Consider the following 17310-nt stretch of genomic DNA (forward strand, 5'->3'; position numbering starts at 1 on the left):
GCTTCACAGACAGCAGACAGGCTAGCTAGCTCCGGTTAGCTGCAGCCACTTTTCCGAGTTCTCTCGACGCTTGTATTCGTCCCGCGGAGAACATGAAAAAGCGCTTGTATTCGTCCCGCGGAGAACATGGAAAAGACAGCTATCAGGCTACCTCGTTTTAAAAAGCCAGACAGCGGTTGGTGGTAATTAACTTTCAGTTAGGGTTAGGACCAGTCTGCTGTCTGCTGTCTGGACATGCTAGTGAGTTAGCTAGCAGGGACTCCTCTCTGAATGTGGCTGTCAATCCACTTCTCCACCACCTCGGGAATCTTTTCAAAGATATTTCTTTGACGCCCGGGCCGTAGGTTTTACAATTGTTCAATTTTCACTAAAAATACGAAAAAACGATTTGAATGGTATACGTGTCCTTCAGTCCAGCCTTCCGGTCGGCGTCAGTAGACCGAACAGACATCGTTGCGAGGAAACCCATATTGGCTGCCACAGGCCAAAGTCATAGTTTGCTAAATAATCTAGACAGCAGAATTTGTCCCTTGTAAAAGGATGGCAAAAGATTATGTTGGAATTGCTCTATCCATTCATGTTATTATGAATACTTAACGTGACTTGTTGTTTTAGGTGGATGATTACTCAACCAGTTATGGAGATCAGCAGCTAGAGGAGCAGGTTGACCAACAGGAGGCACAGGAGGCTCAGGAGGAGGAGGAGGAGGAGACCCCGGGCAGCTCTCAGCCACTAGAGACAGACGAGGTAGGCTTAGGCCTCTGGGGCTAATCAAAGCCTCTCTATGGAGCATTGTACTGTGTCAATGGTTGCTATACCATGTAATCATCTCTGTGTGATTGTGGAGTCACCTACACATGTAGGTGGTGGCAAGTAATTAATATTTAGCCTGTATTTCCACTCATTGAAACCATCATTTTATAGTTGGTGAACTAATTGTCCATTGGTCATATGAGACAGTATTTCAATGTTGCTCCTAAAGGCTTTAGGAAAGGCCCACTTAATGTGAATATGTACATTTATGTAAACGATGATCCCAAGAATGGCCGCTGCCTAGCTCAAAAGTATAGAGGCAACTCGAAAGGAGAGGGTGGCCTTTGGACTAATGGTACAGTACAGGAAATGAACCACTCCACCGGTCTGATGTGGTCTGTGTTAATGAAGACCATGATCCATATTCTTCCCAAGCTTGAAAATGAAGCGGAGCCAGATGAAGAACTGAAGGAGGAATCCGATGAGGAGGAAGACGACGATGAAGAGTCTGGACGATTGCGTTTCAAAACCGAACGAAAGGACGTCACTGTTGTGCGGCTGTCGGACGCAGCGAGTAAAAGGAGAAACATCCCTGAAACATTAGGTAGGCTTCATCTGTTTACAATCTTACTCTGAAGTTACCACACACAATTTTCCCACATTGACGTACAATAGAAATCCTGCCCTTGTTTAAGACCATTTCAAGTTGAGCTAAAAAATTGGTGAACTTTAATGGTGCTTTGCTGGCCTTGGTTATGATTTATTTATTTTTAAATCAAGTTGAGCTCAAAACCTTTGTAGTGAAAGCCCTGAGCTAATCCATCAAATGGGTGATACCCGCATGTTCACTCCCTGATGTGTTGTGCCCACCAGAACTCTCAGAAGAAGCCAAGGCAGACTTGTTTGAGTTTGAGGAGAAAGAACGGCAGAGGAAGCAGGGGCGCTTTGGTGGGAGAGGAGGAGGAGGGAGAGGAGGAGGAGGATTTGGAAGAGGAAGAGGGGGGTTTCCTGGATTTGGGATGGGAGATTTCCGGGTTGACGGAGGAAGAGGAAGAATGAATGACCAGAGGCTGCAGATGATGCCTCTACATCTGAGCATGCAGGTAAATACAACATAGCCATTTGTCTGATAAAAGGTATGAGAAAATGTTTTATGTTATCATGTATTCATTATTATATTTCAGAAGTAAGTATATTCAGCAGTCAGTCGTAAGAGCTTCAGTGAAACTTCAGTGAAAGTTATTTCACATAATATTGCTGTTAATAAATAATATTATCTGTGAAAATGGCAAAGATAACTAAATGGGACACATGCAGTTTTGCCTCTGCTGTACACTAGCCATGGCCTATTGGAACTGTGATCACTTCCTTGTAAAGTAAATGATCCGCCTCCTCTACTCATGTTATCAATGTTGATGTATGGATTATACCAAATAATGTGGCGCTCGTCACGATGGCTTCATACAAAATCTTTCTTTTGGCCTTTTGTTGTTAAATATCTCTTGAACCATATAATCCCTTCATTTAAATTGCTCATCCATTCATGCAACAACCTTTGAAGCCATTTCTTTATATGGGAAAACTAGGAAAGTCACTTATGTTAAAACATTTAGCCTAAATAAATGTTATCCTCAAAGTGTCTGTCCCTTTCTATGAAGGATTGGAGAGGTATTGTAATACTGAATTGAACCACAATTATGAAATATGTATATATATCATATATATGTATATATAAGAATCAGGATATGAGTTAAGAGCAGGCCTAATGGTAATTTATGGAATACTCAAAGCAGAGACCGACAGCTAACATGTAGCCTCTGCATAACACTTTGCAGGGAGATGTAATTAGGAACTACTGTCGGGATAAAAACATCTTCGGTATGTTTCAAATTGATACATTGGTCAGTCACGGCATAATTCTAGTATGAGCTAAACACACATATTTTAGGAAGCTCAGACACTTTATTGAGCTCATTGACCGACACAACATATCTGACTGGTTGGGTTGATCTTCCTTCTCTCTCATCTCCCTCCCAATTAGCAGCCTCCCTCCAGGATGCCTCCCCCTCATCACCATCATCATCCTCATCAACAGCAGCAGCAGCACCATCATCCGCCCGGCCCCCGGGGGTCTCCCTTCCAGGAGCACGGGGGTCCGCTGGCCCAGCAGCCCCTGCAGCCCCTCATCCCCCCCCACATGGCCCACCGCTCGCCCTCCACACACGGGGCACCACTCAGGCCCCAGATGGACTCCCCCCCTCCACCCAACCACCAGCAGCCGCAGTCTAAGAACATCCACATCAACCCCCACTTCAGAGGCCCAACGTCCTCCCCTGTACAAGGTAGGCCTGCATCTCTCCCTCCTCGGCTCTGCACTTTGACCAATTTGTTTTGGTCGGTCTTCACTCATATTGTAATTAAAAGTCCAGTGTCCATGAATAAATGCGTAATCATTTTATAGCGGCAAATATGTGCGGCCAGTGCTCAACCTTGACACCGAATTTTGGAAAGCACTTTTGGGAACCAAAATGGGAATTCGGAATCTCATTCCCTGATTGCTAATGATTTATCAGGACTATTTAGAGCTCAAATCCTACATACTGGACCTTTTTTTAAATTGTTTTTCATTGAATACTCTCAGTATTAGCACTGCAGTTGGGCTGTACCATGCTCAATACAGGAGTAGGATGCCATTTGGTTGGCAGTTATCCTGCACTGCTTTGAAAAGTATCTGGATTAGAATGTCATTTTGTTGTTTGGTTGAATGACAAGTTCTCTCAGCCGTAATGGGTTTATACTCATTTTTGGAGGCATCAACATTCCATTTCTTGAGATGGGTTTATCTGGCCTGTCTGTCCAGGCTATGTGCGTGTGCGTGCGTGCGTGTGTTGGGGAGGAATAGTAATATTGAAAGATCAGGGATTGCCTCCAGTCATGAGAGAGGGAGAGAGTTGGAGGGGAGGGGGTGGGGAGGGGTTGTGTTATTGTTACTGTTTTCCAGTGGTTGGCTCATATCCTAAATCTGATTTTGCAGCCTATTGTCCCAGGGATTACTCTCATTGAGGCTCTGTGTCCTATTGAAAAAAATATATATATATTTGTGGATTAAAACTGGATCGTTAACATTTGAAGATGCATGTAGAATTAACTTAATTTGAATACTATTATGTTGAAATGGCCTATTTCAGAGCCAAGCTAAAAATGTATCCATCCTCTCAGCTTCCTCTGGTTCCTCATAGAACTAAGCCCCATTCAGCCCTATTCAGGCCTCTGTCCAGTTGTGTACAAATGTGAGCACATCTCTGATGTGAAATTGACACGTGCCTGTGTAACAGCCTTTAGCAAAGAGATGTCTAATGGACTCCCTCCTCCTCCTTTCTTCTCACCCCACCCTAATTTCTCTCTCTACCCCTCCCCCCTCTCTCTACCCCCCTCTCCTCTCTCTCTCTCTCTTTCTCTCTCTCATTGCAGTGCCCTTGATGCCTCCTGCTCAGAGCCAGCCCAGACCTGCTGTGGGTCCTCAGAGGTTCCCCGTGAGTAGCAGCTGCTCCCCTCTCCCCTTCTCTCACCCCCATCGCATGGCGAGCATGCCGCTTTGTGAGAGTAATATCATTATGGCAATTAGACCGCCTGCCCTGGCCAAATACTGTTAGAGCAAATCTGTAAACACTGATACGAGTAGCTGCAAACTGGAAATGTTTGATAGGGGCTCTAGGCAGTGATGGACTTTTGGAGGTTGAGGTTGCCATGGCGAGGCTTAGTTAGAAAACTGTTCATGGGTGTGCAGGGGCTCAGACTCCGAGGTTGGCACATAATGGAATCCCAAAACCAGGATGCACTGCCAGTGAAAATACCACTTTCCACAGGTTTTGGGCCTAAAGCAGGATATACTTTTAGGATGCTGTTTTGAATTAGCACAACGTTGGAGACAATGTTCCTTTTTTTATATACTGAAGGAAGATGAAGTTGGGAGTCAAATAAATGGAATCTTGAAACCTTGGTATAACAGTTGTATAATAAACAGTGGTTTCAGGTTGTTGTTGTTGTTGTTGTTGTTGTTGGGGTTGTTGTAGGGGTTGTTGGGGTTTTTTCTTCAACAAACAAGCAATTTTACAGATGACAGAAATGCCTTTTAAGTGATTACTGCATTGGGGGAAATGGATTGCCAGCCAGCCAAATATGCCTCAAGTTACTGAGCCTCCCAGCTAATGGTACCAGGCATCAGGTGGCGCTGGTGTTGACTGACACTTTCCTGGACAGAGCGTTTTATATGGATTTATGCAAATCATTGGAAAAGGGCTGAATCCAATTGCATATTATGTAGGTTTACCTTGTCGACAAATGAGCCAGTCTTGTGTTTAGTGTTTTAGAAATAATATTTATAAAAAAAAGAAGAAGTCTTCTTACAATGTGAATTTTCAAAATGCTCATTTTCACAAGTCTGTTATTTTGGTGATCCTGTGATGGAAGAATATCAGAGAGTACAATGTGAGTAGCAGCGCTGTTCTCCCTGTTTGAGTTGGGGAGGGGATTGGGGGTAGAGAGTGGGCTGATGCATAGCATAGTGTTGGATTCCCCAGCTGTCAATCGCATTTAGACTGCTGTTGCCAAGGACACAATTTGAAATGCAGGTGACAAAACACCCCAGCAACTTCCATTTACCACCGGGCACCTGATTACTCATGATTATCATACATTATCATACCATCACATTTAATTGTGAAAGGGGGAGGGGGTGATTATTGCCTGTAGTGTTCAATGTATTTAGTATTTTGACCAGTGGAGAAAATCTTTTGGAAAATATTAATCTGGTTAAAGGTTCATTTTAATTATCAAGAATGTAATCAATTTGGAAATAATTACATGCTGTATGTATATTGTTCATAAGGCGCACTATATATTGTCCTATAGATTGGATTGTACATTAATTATCTGATATGAACAAACATCAGATCATACAGATAATGAATGATGTGTTATTATTAGAAAACATCACATTTGGCCTTTTGACGTTCTAAACATTGATATGCTGTAATTGTATAATAGAAATGGATTAGATGAGATTGATACACACAATCACTCAGTCATATCTGAAATGGTCATATTGAGCGATCTGTGTCGGTCAATTGTCCACAATACTTTTTCCCCACGCAGGTTAATTCTGTTCCTCATCAGTATGTGCATTTGTCGTAAAGGTGTCTTAAGAGATGATGTGAAACAAATGTCACTTCTAATCCTGAATTTCCATTAGTCATTGAACAGTTAGACTTTCGGCCCTAGTTCATTGTGACATTTCTCTTAGCTATCACACCATGAGTTATACTGAGCACCTCTCAGCCTGTTTATCAAGGATTAGCAGTGAGAGGATGAGCCGCGTTATCAAATTCATACACATCTGGGTGGTTTTATGTAAGCACACAAGCCCCATTGTGCAAACCTAGCTGACCTTTAGAACCCAGCAATACCGTCCACCCTAATGTCAGCCTCTCTCATCCATTGCTCGATTTAAACCCTTTGATTAACTTTCTGTTAAGCAACTTTGCTGTCTCCCCCCCTCAGACACCCCTCTCTCTAAATGCCGTCAGTCAGTCTGCGATGGAATAAAGGTGGATTAAGCCTTGATAGCATCTTAAGTCATTTACAATGGGCTAGGAGGTGGTAAGCACCGCATTTGTGGATGTGCCACGTGTTGAATCGAAGGTTAATTTTTCAACAGAGACGGATGTTTAAGAGAATAAAGGAGACAGCTATGAGGGGGGATTCTTATTCCAAGGAGGGATTAGAAGATCGTTATCTAGTTTTCCTTGGAAGGTAGACTGGGGAGGGAATTGTGTGGGCACCACGAGTGGAAAGCTGTTGAACATACAAAATGCGTGATTGAAACAATGAAGTTGGCACTGATCCTCGCCTGAAATATCGTCCTTGTTCCTGACTTTGTTAGCGGGCCATATCAACTTTGTCATATGGCTTTGACTTTGGCTTAATGCAGGTTTTTACGCTAATTCATTCTCAGGGGTTCCTGCTCTTAAAATTGACATGCATATTGATATTTCATATGCACCTCAAAGTTCTGCATAATGTGAATGACCCTAGCCATTCAATTAGAAACACCCCCCCTTTCGAATGTAATATTCTACAAATGGCCCTTTTTTATTTTATTCCATTCATGTGTTTGAGATTAGAGTGTTTCCAGTATGGGCTTATTGGGCTGTAATTAATGAATTTGTGTGCACCTTTCCCCCTGCCAGGGACCGGGGGACTTCCAGCAGCACATGCCTGGTAATTTTGGCCAACCCCAGCGGCCCCCCCACCACATGGAGCCCTGGAGGGGCCAGCCACCGCCCCCCCTCCAGGACAGAGAGCCCTTCTTCATCGGTGGTGAGACCCCCCAGTCCTGCTGCACCACACACACCCCCATCACTTTAAGGGGTTAAAGTGTCTTTTAGCATATTATTATTATTATTATTATAAAATATTCAAATGTAATCAATGTTATATTCATTTGTGCACACACATTTGATTGAGTAATGTACATTCATTGCACATTTGCTTTTTTCATTCACTGCATATTAAAATGCAGTTAGATGTTGTTTTCTTCCCGTTCCTGTTGATAGAGATGTAGGATGTGTGTGTCCCCCTGCCGTAACCTATGCAGCCGAGAGGCATCCACTGATGGATTGAAACTGATGTCTAGAAACACGGCAAGGCAGCAACCAAACTTGATATCTCTGTTGTTCCGTCTCCTCTCCTGTTCACACAGAGCCGCGGTTCCCTGGCCAGCACATGTTTGACCACCAAAACGCCGGCCCTCTCATGAACAACAACAACAACAACCACCAGCAGCTCCCTGGGCAGGGTCACATGGCCTTTGGCCAGCCAGGGCCAGGGTTCAACCAGGCCGGGCAGGGCCAGCTAGGGCTGTTCCAGAGAGACCCCCCCGGCCCCAGACCCAGCCTCCCTCCCCAGGGCCACCAGGGCATGGGTGTCCTTACTCAGCACAGCGGACCCCCCAACCGCCAGCCCTTCATGGGCCACCGCCAGCCCTTCCCCCAGCAGGGGCCCCCCTTCCCCCCCCAGCAGATCCAGTTTGGGATGCAGGTACGGATGAGAGTAAGTGACATGGACAACCAATACATGTGTCTTGTATCCTGTGCATGCAACGATCCTAAAGGTTTGTTATGACTGGTATGTTTATGTATGAATGTATATACTTATTTATGTATGTGTTATTTAATTTGACACGTATTACGTGTGGAAAGATGGTGATTTTGTTCAGTTTACCATTTCATTTTTCCTAGCTTCTTTACAATCTCGACTCTCACAGTTTCTTTCGAAAAATGTGTGCTTTTTTCCCTTTCTACAAGCATTAATTTCTCTAGGTTTGTGTGTGGTTATTAAAACGTAAGAGAACTGCATTATGGACACATCAATAAATGAGGCTAGTTTGATATTGGTTACTGCTCAAGAAAAGAGCCCATGTTTACTATTGGTCCCTCGAGCTGGCCTTGTGGAGAGCCGTAGACAAGAGCGCCCTCTGTTGGGTGATTCATTGTTTTATATCATGCGGCTATATGAGGACACCGATTGGAGGTTAATCATATGCATAGACCATTTCTTGGTATAAAATATTAAGAAATTAGTATGTGACTACAGTTTCTGTCTTCATTCCAAACAGCCAATTAAGATGCTGTATTTTGATGCCCTGCCTGTCGACATGCTCTCATTGTCTCATTGTTTTGTTTTCTTCCCGCTCATGTTGAAGGGCTTGATGCACAGCCCTATGCACTCCCAGCTCCAGCATCATGATTCACCGCTATCCCATCAGCCCATGCACCAGCACCACAGGCAAGACCTGTCCCAACCCCCCCCTCACCACCACCCCCACCCCCAGCACCAGCACCACCCCAACGAGCAGCGGCCCATGATGCTCCACACTCAGCTCCCCTTCCACCAGCAGCTGCACAGCAACCCCAGACAGATGTCCCCCCGCCCACAGAACCCTCAACAACGCAACGCCCCCATCAGACCCCGGATGGTGAGCCGCACTCATTTCTCTTTTTTCCTTTTTTAAAATTATTAAAATATGTTTTATTCATTGTGCTCGCACAATGTTCTTGTGACTGTTTTCATTGCTTCTTAATGAATGTATGTGTACTATGTTTTCATTGCTTCTTAATGAATGTATGTGTACTATGTTTTCATTGCTTCTTAATGAATGTATGTACTATGTTTTCATTGCTTCTTAATGAATGTATGTGTATGTTTTCATTGCTTCTTAATGAATGTATGTGTATGTTTTCATTGCTTCTTAATGAATGTATGTGTATGTTTTCATTGCTTCTTAATGAATGTATGTGTATGTTTTCATTGCTTCTTAATGAATGTATGTGTACTATGTTTTCACTGTTGGATTCCAATTTTCCATATGCACAATAATACCCTGGTTATGATGTCAGTCTTTTGTGATTTTAGAAAACGGTTGTCATAAGGCTGTTATTAAATGTTATTAAATGTGTATATGTCTGTCCCTGCCACAGAGCCCTCCCACCTCCAAACAGCAGATGCAGATACTTTCCCAGCGCAACAGCAACCTGCGGGAGCTCCCTGTGGCACCTGGCAACACGCACATGAACAATATCCGGCCCACCTCTGCACCCGTCTCTAACGTGAGGCCCGTTGCTAGGGCAACACAAGGGGTACGACCAGGACAGAACGCTCGCTCAATACCTGGTGGCAGAGGGAGAGCCCAACCCGTTGCCAAGGCTGCATCAATACCTGGAGCGCCTGAACGGACTGTGGTTCGGAGGGAGACCCCAGGCCCACAGCCAAGTACCACAACTCAGGTCAGAGCCTGAAACTAGCAAGTCAAACAGCTGCTCATTTGTGTACAATTTTGGAATGATTGTTGAGATGATTGTGATCTGTTGAATTGAACAATGTCATCTATTTAAGAAATGTTTTAAAAATATCTCTATTTTGCAAAATTCTGAAGCCTTAAACAATAGGCTGAGCCTGTGATTAGCTAGATCGGGGGAGTGCCATTTATTAATGATCTAATCATTATGTCATAAATGAGATCGGTCTCATTCAGCGAGTCTATCGGGGGGGGGGGGGGGGAATCAATACCATCACATTTCTCTAGGGTAAATCCCCCCCCCCCCCCCTCCCCCGCTTCGAGTGGCACTACCAATTGATATGGTTATTGCTGCAATACTTGGTTACTTGCACATGGGGACTGGGCAAGGTTTAAGCAAGTCTCACAGGGAAGTGGCAGCTGCTCGGGTGTCCATTCACTTTCAGTGACAGCTGGGCGGCAGAGAGAGAAACACTAGGGTTCCTTAGGCAGCGGCATCTTTGTTGCACATTCATGTCGCAGCTTCCGTTAACCTTCCGCCTCCCTTCCTCCCTGCCAAACATAAACATGCACAGTTAGCGTTGAGGAGAAATTCATCTGCAACACCCTCCGCTCTCGGTTCAGTCAACCCAGCGCTAGCGTGGTCACTACTGCTTGCTGGTCTGTAATGGCCTTTAGTGTGACCAGGGTTCCTACAGGTCCTTGAAATCCTTGAATGTTTGTGAATTTGAGAAAAATAATCAATCAAGGTCTTAAACGTTTTTGAAAATAGACATCATCATTGAAAGTGCTTGAATTCCCCCCCCCTCTCTCTCTCTCTCTCTCTCTCTCTAAAAAAATATATATTTAAAAAAAAATATTTACTTAGCTCGTCAACTAGTAAATAAGTCTCTGTATTGCTTAACTTGACACATATTTCACAATATATTGTTTTGCTGAGCTGTGGTAGAGAAGGCAAGAGACCATCTAGTGTTAACACATTCAAGCCTCTTTTTTTTTATTGTTGTCTGTGAGCGGATAGTTCCTATTATATAAATTCTCATCTAGATCTGTCTCAAACTATGCCGTGTTGGGTCCTTGAATTTGAGGGAATTGAGTCTTGAAAGTCCTTGAAAGGTGCTCGAATTTGATGTTTCATAAAGTGTGGGAACCCTGCGTGACGTTGAGCGTGTGTGTTTGCTTGTAGGACCCAGAGGAGGATGAGGAGACCAGGCAGTACAGGCTGAAGATCGAGGACCAGAAGCGCCTGCGGGAGGAGATCCTGAAGAGGAAGGAGATGAGGAGGCAGATGCAGGCTGGCGTCAGGAAGAAAGAGCTGTTGGAGCGGATCACTGGCCAAAGCTCCAACCAGGACCTACCTCAACAACCACAGCAGCCGCCACCACCACCACCACAACAACAACAACAACAACAACAACAGAGGCAGCAAGCTGTCTTTCCACTCAAACCTCAGCAGCAACAGCAGAATCCCCAGCAAGGTATTGTTTTCCCTCCCAACGGCACCCCACAGACTCCCCCGTTCCGACAGAATGTCAAAACACGACTGCAAATGGCCAAAGGAGGTCAACAGCAGCTGAACACTGGGCCCGGCCCAAACCAGCAGGCCCAGTGGCAGCAGCAGCAGCAGCAGCAGCAAAGGAGGAACGTTACCCAGCAGAACCCAATCAGACCAGGGCCTCAATTCCAGAGCCCTCAGGCGCCCCCTGGGAACATGCCCATGCATGCAGCCTCTGTAGCAGGGCACAGCGCAGGCCCAGGCCCAGGCCCGGTCCAGGGGCTTAAGCCGGGGGTGAAGAGAACTGTGATGCAGCGGGCCAACAGCGGAGGTCACGAGAGCCCACAGGTCCCACAAAAAGTCAGAGTGGTCAAGCTGTTAGGAGGGGTGAGTCTTTAACTAATCTCCTTCATAAAAGACCTCATAGTTTAATTGTGTCTATACCACAGTACAGTTGGCTAACCTCTTTTATTCATTGTCACCCGATCAAGCAAAAAAGCAACTCAACCATTGAATTTTTTAGATAACTTTTAAATGTCACTTACACCCTAGGAGGACCTTTTTTTTTGTTATTTAAAGATGTCTAACCTATTCAGAATGGCATATGGCTCGGTGTCATTTTGGCGAAATTGATCCATAAAGTGTTCCCCTTCCTTAGCTTTTAGTTGTGATGTTGAAGCTGAGATGCCCTCCTTTACAACACAAAAAGGCCCCAGTCATTAGAGCGGCTGTGTGACATTTATCAGTGGCATGAAGGACACCAGTTCACTGTTCTTAAAGGTTGATGTCCTTTTAAAAGGAAAAAAGGAAAAAATGACTTCACTTGGAGATAGAGATGAGGTAACTGTGAAACAAAGACTTCAAGGCTTATAGTCAAGAAATCAAATCCCCTTCATTGTTTTTGTCCTTGCTTGGTGCCTTAATTATGAAAGAATCTCAAAAGGCAGAGTGTTAAAACATTCAGTTGTGGTTGATGACACGTTGGTGAGATGTGATAATATTTGGATTAAGCTGCTCCCCGTGTCTTCCTAGAAGATAATGCTGTAAAGCCAGAAATCACAGGCTCACTGCAGATGAAGATAACTGGATGTCAGCAGCGTTAATAGAAACCTGTACAGAGCTATCTGTAGAGTGGCATCTCTGAGAGAGAGAGAGAGAGAGAGAGAGAGAGAGAGAGAGAGAGAGAGAGAGAGAGAGAGGGAGAGAGAGAGATAGAGAGAGAGAGAGAGAGCCCATAGCTGTGCTGAGAAGCAGATTCTCCAGATGCTCCCTGTCGTACATTGTTCCGCTGTCATCGGCAGCAGCCTGACAATGTTATCTCTCTCCTTTGCTCTCTCCATCAGCCCATCTCTCAGGTGTGAGCCAACAAACGTCAAGCACGAGACTCAAGCAATTAATCTTTCTGTAACGGGGGGGGGGGGGGGGGGGGCTAGGCGCCATAATACCTGCTGAAGAAAGAGTCACCACTTTTGAGGATTTGGATTTGTATAGCTTAGGCTCACAGATAAGACGGAAATTAAATTTTCATCTGGAATAATACAAGGCAACACAAGGCACAAAAGCCGGGTGAGGTAAGGGGGATGGGGTACACGTCAAGCAGTGTCACTCCAGTGTAATGCAGCTTAGCATCTGATGGGTTCAATCAGGACCTGTGATTTCTATAGGAGGGATTAATCCATTTACTGTGGCCAGGAGACAGGTCGGAGATATCGCCGCTTTCTCCCCCCGTATTGATCTGTCGCATCTCTTCTCCGAGTCGGAGGAGAAAAGACGACCTTCACTTCTCGTCCGTGTGTCTATACAGCCTAGCTGTAACTTGATTTAATAATGAGACCATCAACTGTTTGCTACATTTACACCGTCAAGCCCATTCTGCTCTTCCTCCTTCGAGCTAGCACATTCTCAGCCCGTTGTAACTCTGTGTCCATTTAGCACCTGCACCAAACATTTTTCCTGTAAAGCCACAGAATATCCCATTTATTCAAACAGCGAAATGAGTTAGAATTGCGGTTGTGCAGACAGACTCTATATCTGACGACCAAACCACCCTCAAGACCACCAGGACCAAGCTCCGGACCTGGGGTGATAGGGCCTTTTCAGCCGCAGCCCCGTCCCTCTGGAACGCCCTCCCCAACCACATCAGACAGGCCAACACCCTCCCAACATTTAAACAGGCGCTCAAAACCCACCTCTTCAAGCTCGCCTTCACCAGTTAACCCTCTCCTCCTCCCCTTCCCATGTGTCCCCAGCACTGCCTTAATTAGGCCCCTATACTTTCTTCTATTTACCTTTTGTTTCTTTTTATTATTACTACTCAATCTTTTCAGTTTGTAAAGCGTCTTTGAGTGTCTAGAAAAGCGCTATATAAGTCTAATGTGTTATTATTATTATTATATCTGCCTGTGTTGTGTCCAGGGAGAGGCTGCTGACGCCAGCGTCCTCATGCAGCAGCAGCAGCAGCAGTCCCCCCGGCCCCCCACCCTCCGCCAGGGCCCCATCAGGAAGGTGACCATGGCCAACCCCACGGGCCAGCAGATCCAGGGCCTTGGCGTGCCCCAAGCAGCCCCGCAGGGGGGCAGAGGCGGCATGGGCGGAGTGGCCAACGCCCAGCAGAACCGGGTATGTTCTGACACCGGTGGAGGAAGTGGATTTGGCTTGCCAAAATAAACAAAAATAAACAGCCCCTTATGTTTGTCTTTGAATAGGCTATGTTTATAATCCAATGTCATTTAGCTTTCCCTCAGATGTATGCCAATAGAGTAGGAAATGATCCTGTATGAATATGTATTTTTAACAGGAGTGGTTTGTTACAGTAGAGGGCTGTGTTGAGGTAGCACTGATACGGCCCTACTGTTCTGGAAGCCGTAACAATGAAAGGGCTGTGGTAATAAGACAGGACAGTATGCCAGGTGCTGTAATGTTGACATGCTGTGAGTGGTGTGACATGGGCTGCTACACGGGGTCCCCTGGCCTCTCTGTGCGCCTGTCACCAGGCAGCTTTCACCACGGCCGCGCTCGCCCAGACTGACAGGGAGAGGCAGGCACCATGACGCCTGGTTGACGCCACGCTCTCTCTGCCTCTACTCCACAGCACTCTGGGGTCGCTCCCTCTTCCTCTGTGGCTCCGGAACATACCGCTCTCTCGCTCACTAGCTCGTGTTAAGATACAACAGATGCGTTGCGCCGCACTCTCATCGCATTTTTATGTTGTATGTAGAAATATGATAAGTCAATCAAGCGCAAGCAGCCCTCGCCTCAAGGTGTTTCAGGAAATAGAAGAAAAAAAACACATGAGGTTTTTGAAATGTTATTCATGATGAAAAACTGTAGACCCTAGTAGATGTCACATCTTGTCTCCACTCCACTGAATGCAGAATTAAAACATCAACATGCCTGCATAAGCGGAGGTTCAAGACATTTTATTTTTCTCTTCCTCTCTCCCTCTACTCTCCCTCCCCTCTGGGCTCTCTCCCTCTACTCTCCCTCCCCCTCCCTAAACGCTGTGTTGGTGATGGTGCAGGTGGTGGTTCCATGCCGGGGCCGAGCTCGAGGAGGCCCCGTGGCGGTAGGGGGTCAGATGGGCCGGGGCCGCCTGGCACCCACCAGACAGAGTCCGCGGGCCGAGGATAGCAGCCAGCCCTGCACCGTGTCTATAGAGGGCCTCTCCACTTCCACCACTGACATGCAGCTGAGAAACCTGCTCAACTCCATTGGCCCCATCCAGGTAGAGCTTCTCTCCTCACCCTTCTGCTTCACTGGTACAATTGTGTCCAATTACAAATAGCCTCTCTAGCCTCTAACCCTAGGATCTTGTGGAGATCTCAAAGGATTGCGTAGGTAGGTGTAAACAATATGGCAAAAAATTCCAGCTAGCTTATCAGAGGCCAAATTCAAGCTACTGTATTAGTGTATTATTTATATTGGTCAAAGCTTTTTCCTCATGTAGCCTACTTGAAGTGCCTTGGGGTAGAGGCTAGGGTTCACACCTCCCCCTCTCCTACTGGTGAAATAAGAACCTTGTTGAGACCAGGCTTTCCAGGGTCAGAAAGCCTGGGGAAATCCTTTGGCGCAATTAGCTACAAAGGTGTAGAAACCTTTTAAACACAAGCCAGATCGGCTAATCAAAAATTGTCCAGACCTCTGTGATAACAGTGATCCTCCTCTGGTTTGGAGGTATGGCTATATGTGAGACTAGTGAGATAATGATGCGGCCAACAGAGTATGATCAAGTAGCGCCATCTGTCTTATAGTTGTGATATTTTCTCATTATCCTTCATTCACCCCCACTCCCTCTTCTGGACTAGAGAAGCAGACAGAGTTGAAGCAACTGCTCTTAAATGTCTGCTCTTGCTGTCTGTTAAATGTCTGCTCTTGCTGTCTGTTAAATGTCTGCTCTTGCTGTCTGTTAAATGTCTGCTCTTGCTGTCTGTTTTTTTATTTTCACACAGATGTTCAAAATGTTGCCTCAGCAGAGGAAAGCCATCGCCAAGTTTGCCAGTCCCCAGCATGCCCAGAGTTTCCAGGTCAGCTTCCACAGGTAACATTCATCCATCTGGTTTATTCCTTCTAAACCAGGTAGTCCATCGATAATCTTCATAGATAGTATTTGCAATGTGAGAATGTAGCTATACGCAAAAGCAGGATAGTTATGATTATAATGACTTATTGAGATTCATGTTGATTACCAGGCATATGATAGACTTGTCCCATATTGACGTGTTGCTGATTGACGGCTGAGGCGCCCGGTAGAGACGAGCTCGGCCCAGTGTAGGACGTCATCCTGGTGCAGCGGGAGGCTCTGGTGTCACATCCAGCTAGACGTAGACAGCCCTCTGGAACTAGGAGAATCAACAACGCTTCTTCACACAACCACCACTTCATCACCTGCTGACCCGGAACAGTGGGAACTTCAACACAAGCAGCATGTTGGTCCTTTGTTTGAAATGGTCCTTTGGTGGGTCAGATAGCAGCATGGTCACTGGCGCTGGACAGATATGACAGGAGGACATTTCCTTAGTAGTTCTCCAGTTGTTTGAGTTTGAATAATGTCTTATGGGAATGGTTTGAGGAAAGGTTTGTGCATCCATCACTGAACATAAGTAGCAGTTGACACAGTTTACACTACACAATGGTTGCTCCCATCCTCAGTCGTGAACACGTTGGCCCGTAAACGATTAGGAATAAGAGTCTAGAAGAGATTTGACTGTATATTGTTTCACTTTGCTCGTTGAGATTTGGCTCATTTTCTGAACAGGTGTTTTTGATTAGTGGCAAGCTGTTGGTTTAGACACATGAACAGGTGGAGTAGTGGCTTGCCATTTTACATATTTTCCTTTCTGGCAGTGGCATTTTCCTCCTGTGGGTGGCAGCATTTGATAACAATTGTGTTCACCTAATTTGACACTCAGGGGGCTGTTGTGTAGAGATCATCGTGAAGCAGCTTTTAGTTTTTGAGTAAATGGCACTGCCTAGTGGAGAATATGTATGAAGGTAAGCCTTTTTCAAATAAATCTGGTAAAAAAAAAAAAACTGCAGTTTGAGGGAATTAAGATCAATCTTTCACATGCACATGGTAGGATAAGAGTTCACAAGCTTTTTGTTCAGAATAATTGACCATGCAACATGTAGGAGACGATTATATCTCAACATAAATGTCACTGTTCATTTAAGGTTAGCGTCTTGAACAACGTTTAGCCACCTATTTATGGCTTCATTTCCACAAGAAGATCAGACGAGAGAGACAAATTGTAGGTTATTTTTTTAGGTTTTCTTGCCACTTTTAAGTTGTTCCCCAAGCTTTGATAGTGAACGTTGGTCTTTTAAATGGGATAACATTTGTGCAACCTCTGGAATGCTTTTTAGATGGTGTTTTAATTTCCTGATGTACTCAGTACACTGTGTTGTTGTGTATGTTAGTTGGTATTAATGGCAAATTTTGGTTTCAGTAGTGCATATTGGAGTAAGTGTGGTCCAAGTTATCATTAGACATTTTTTAATGCAGGTTTATGTTTGCCATGCTCCGTTATGATTACTTTTTATATGTCAACACTTTTGCAGATTGACTGGTAGAGATATGATATTGCATCAGATGTGTACTGTTCTCTAGATTCATAGTTATCTGTCTGGGAGAAGCCTACTGATGCAGTGAACATTGTTATATTTAGATTCATAGTTATCTGTCTTGGAGAAGCCTACTGATGCAGTGAAC

General features: G+C 45.1%; 1 protein-coding gene across 1 annotated transcript in view; it reads left to right on the forward strand.

The window, feature by feature from the left end:
• rbm33a (RNA binding motif protein 33a) overlaps positions 1–16868 on the forward strand; it is a 38040-nt gene extending 21172 nt beyond the window's left edge. The window contains exons 6-19 of the mRNA XM_080548913.1: positions 616–747; positions 1189–1357; positions 1627–1856; positions 2795–3095; positions 4225–4286; positions 7002–7131; positions 7514–7863; positions 8516–8788; positions 9291–9596; positions 10794–11489; positions 13518–13721; positions 14623–14826; positions 15551–15639; positions 15791–16868. Of these exons, the coding sequence (XP_080405039.1) occupies positions 616–747; positions 1189–1357; positions 1627–1856; positions 2795–3095; positions 4225–4286; positions 7002–7131; positions 7514–7863; positions 8516–8788; positions 9291–9596; positions 10794–11489; positions 13518–13721; positions 14623–14826; positions 15551–15639; positions 15791–15839 (3195 nt within the window). The 3' untranslated portion in view covers positions 15840–16868. The remainder of the gene's footprint in view (positions 1–615; positions 748–1188; positions 1358–1626; positions 1857–2794; positions 3096–4224; positions 4287–7001; positions 7132–7513; positions 7864–8515; positions 8789–9290; positions 9597–10793; positions 11490–13517; positions 13722–14622; positions 14827–15550; positions 15640–15790) is intronic.
• Positions 16869–17310: the final 442 nt, after the last annotated feature.

Source organism: Nansenia antarctica, assembly GCF_963989245.1.
Source record: "Nansenia antarctica genome assembly, chromosome: 19".
NCBI lineage: Eukaryota > Metazoa > Chordata > Actinopteri > Argentiniformes > Microstomatidae > Nansenia > Nansenia antarctica.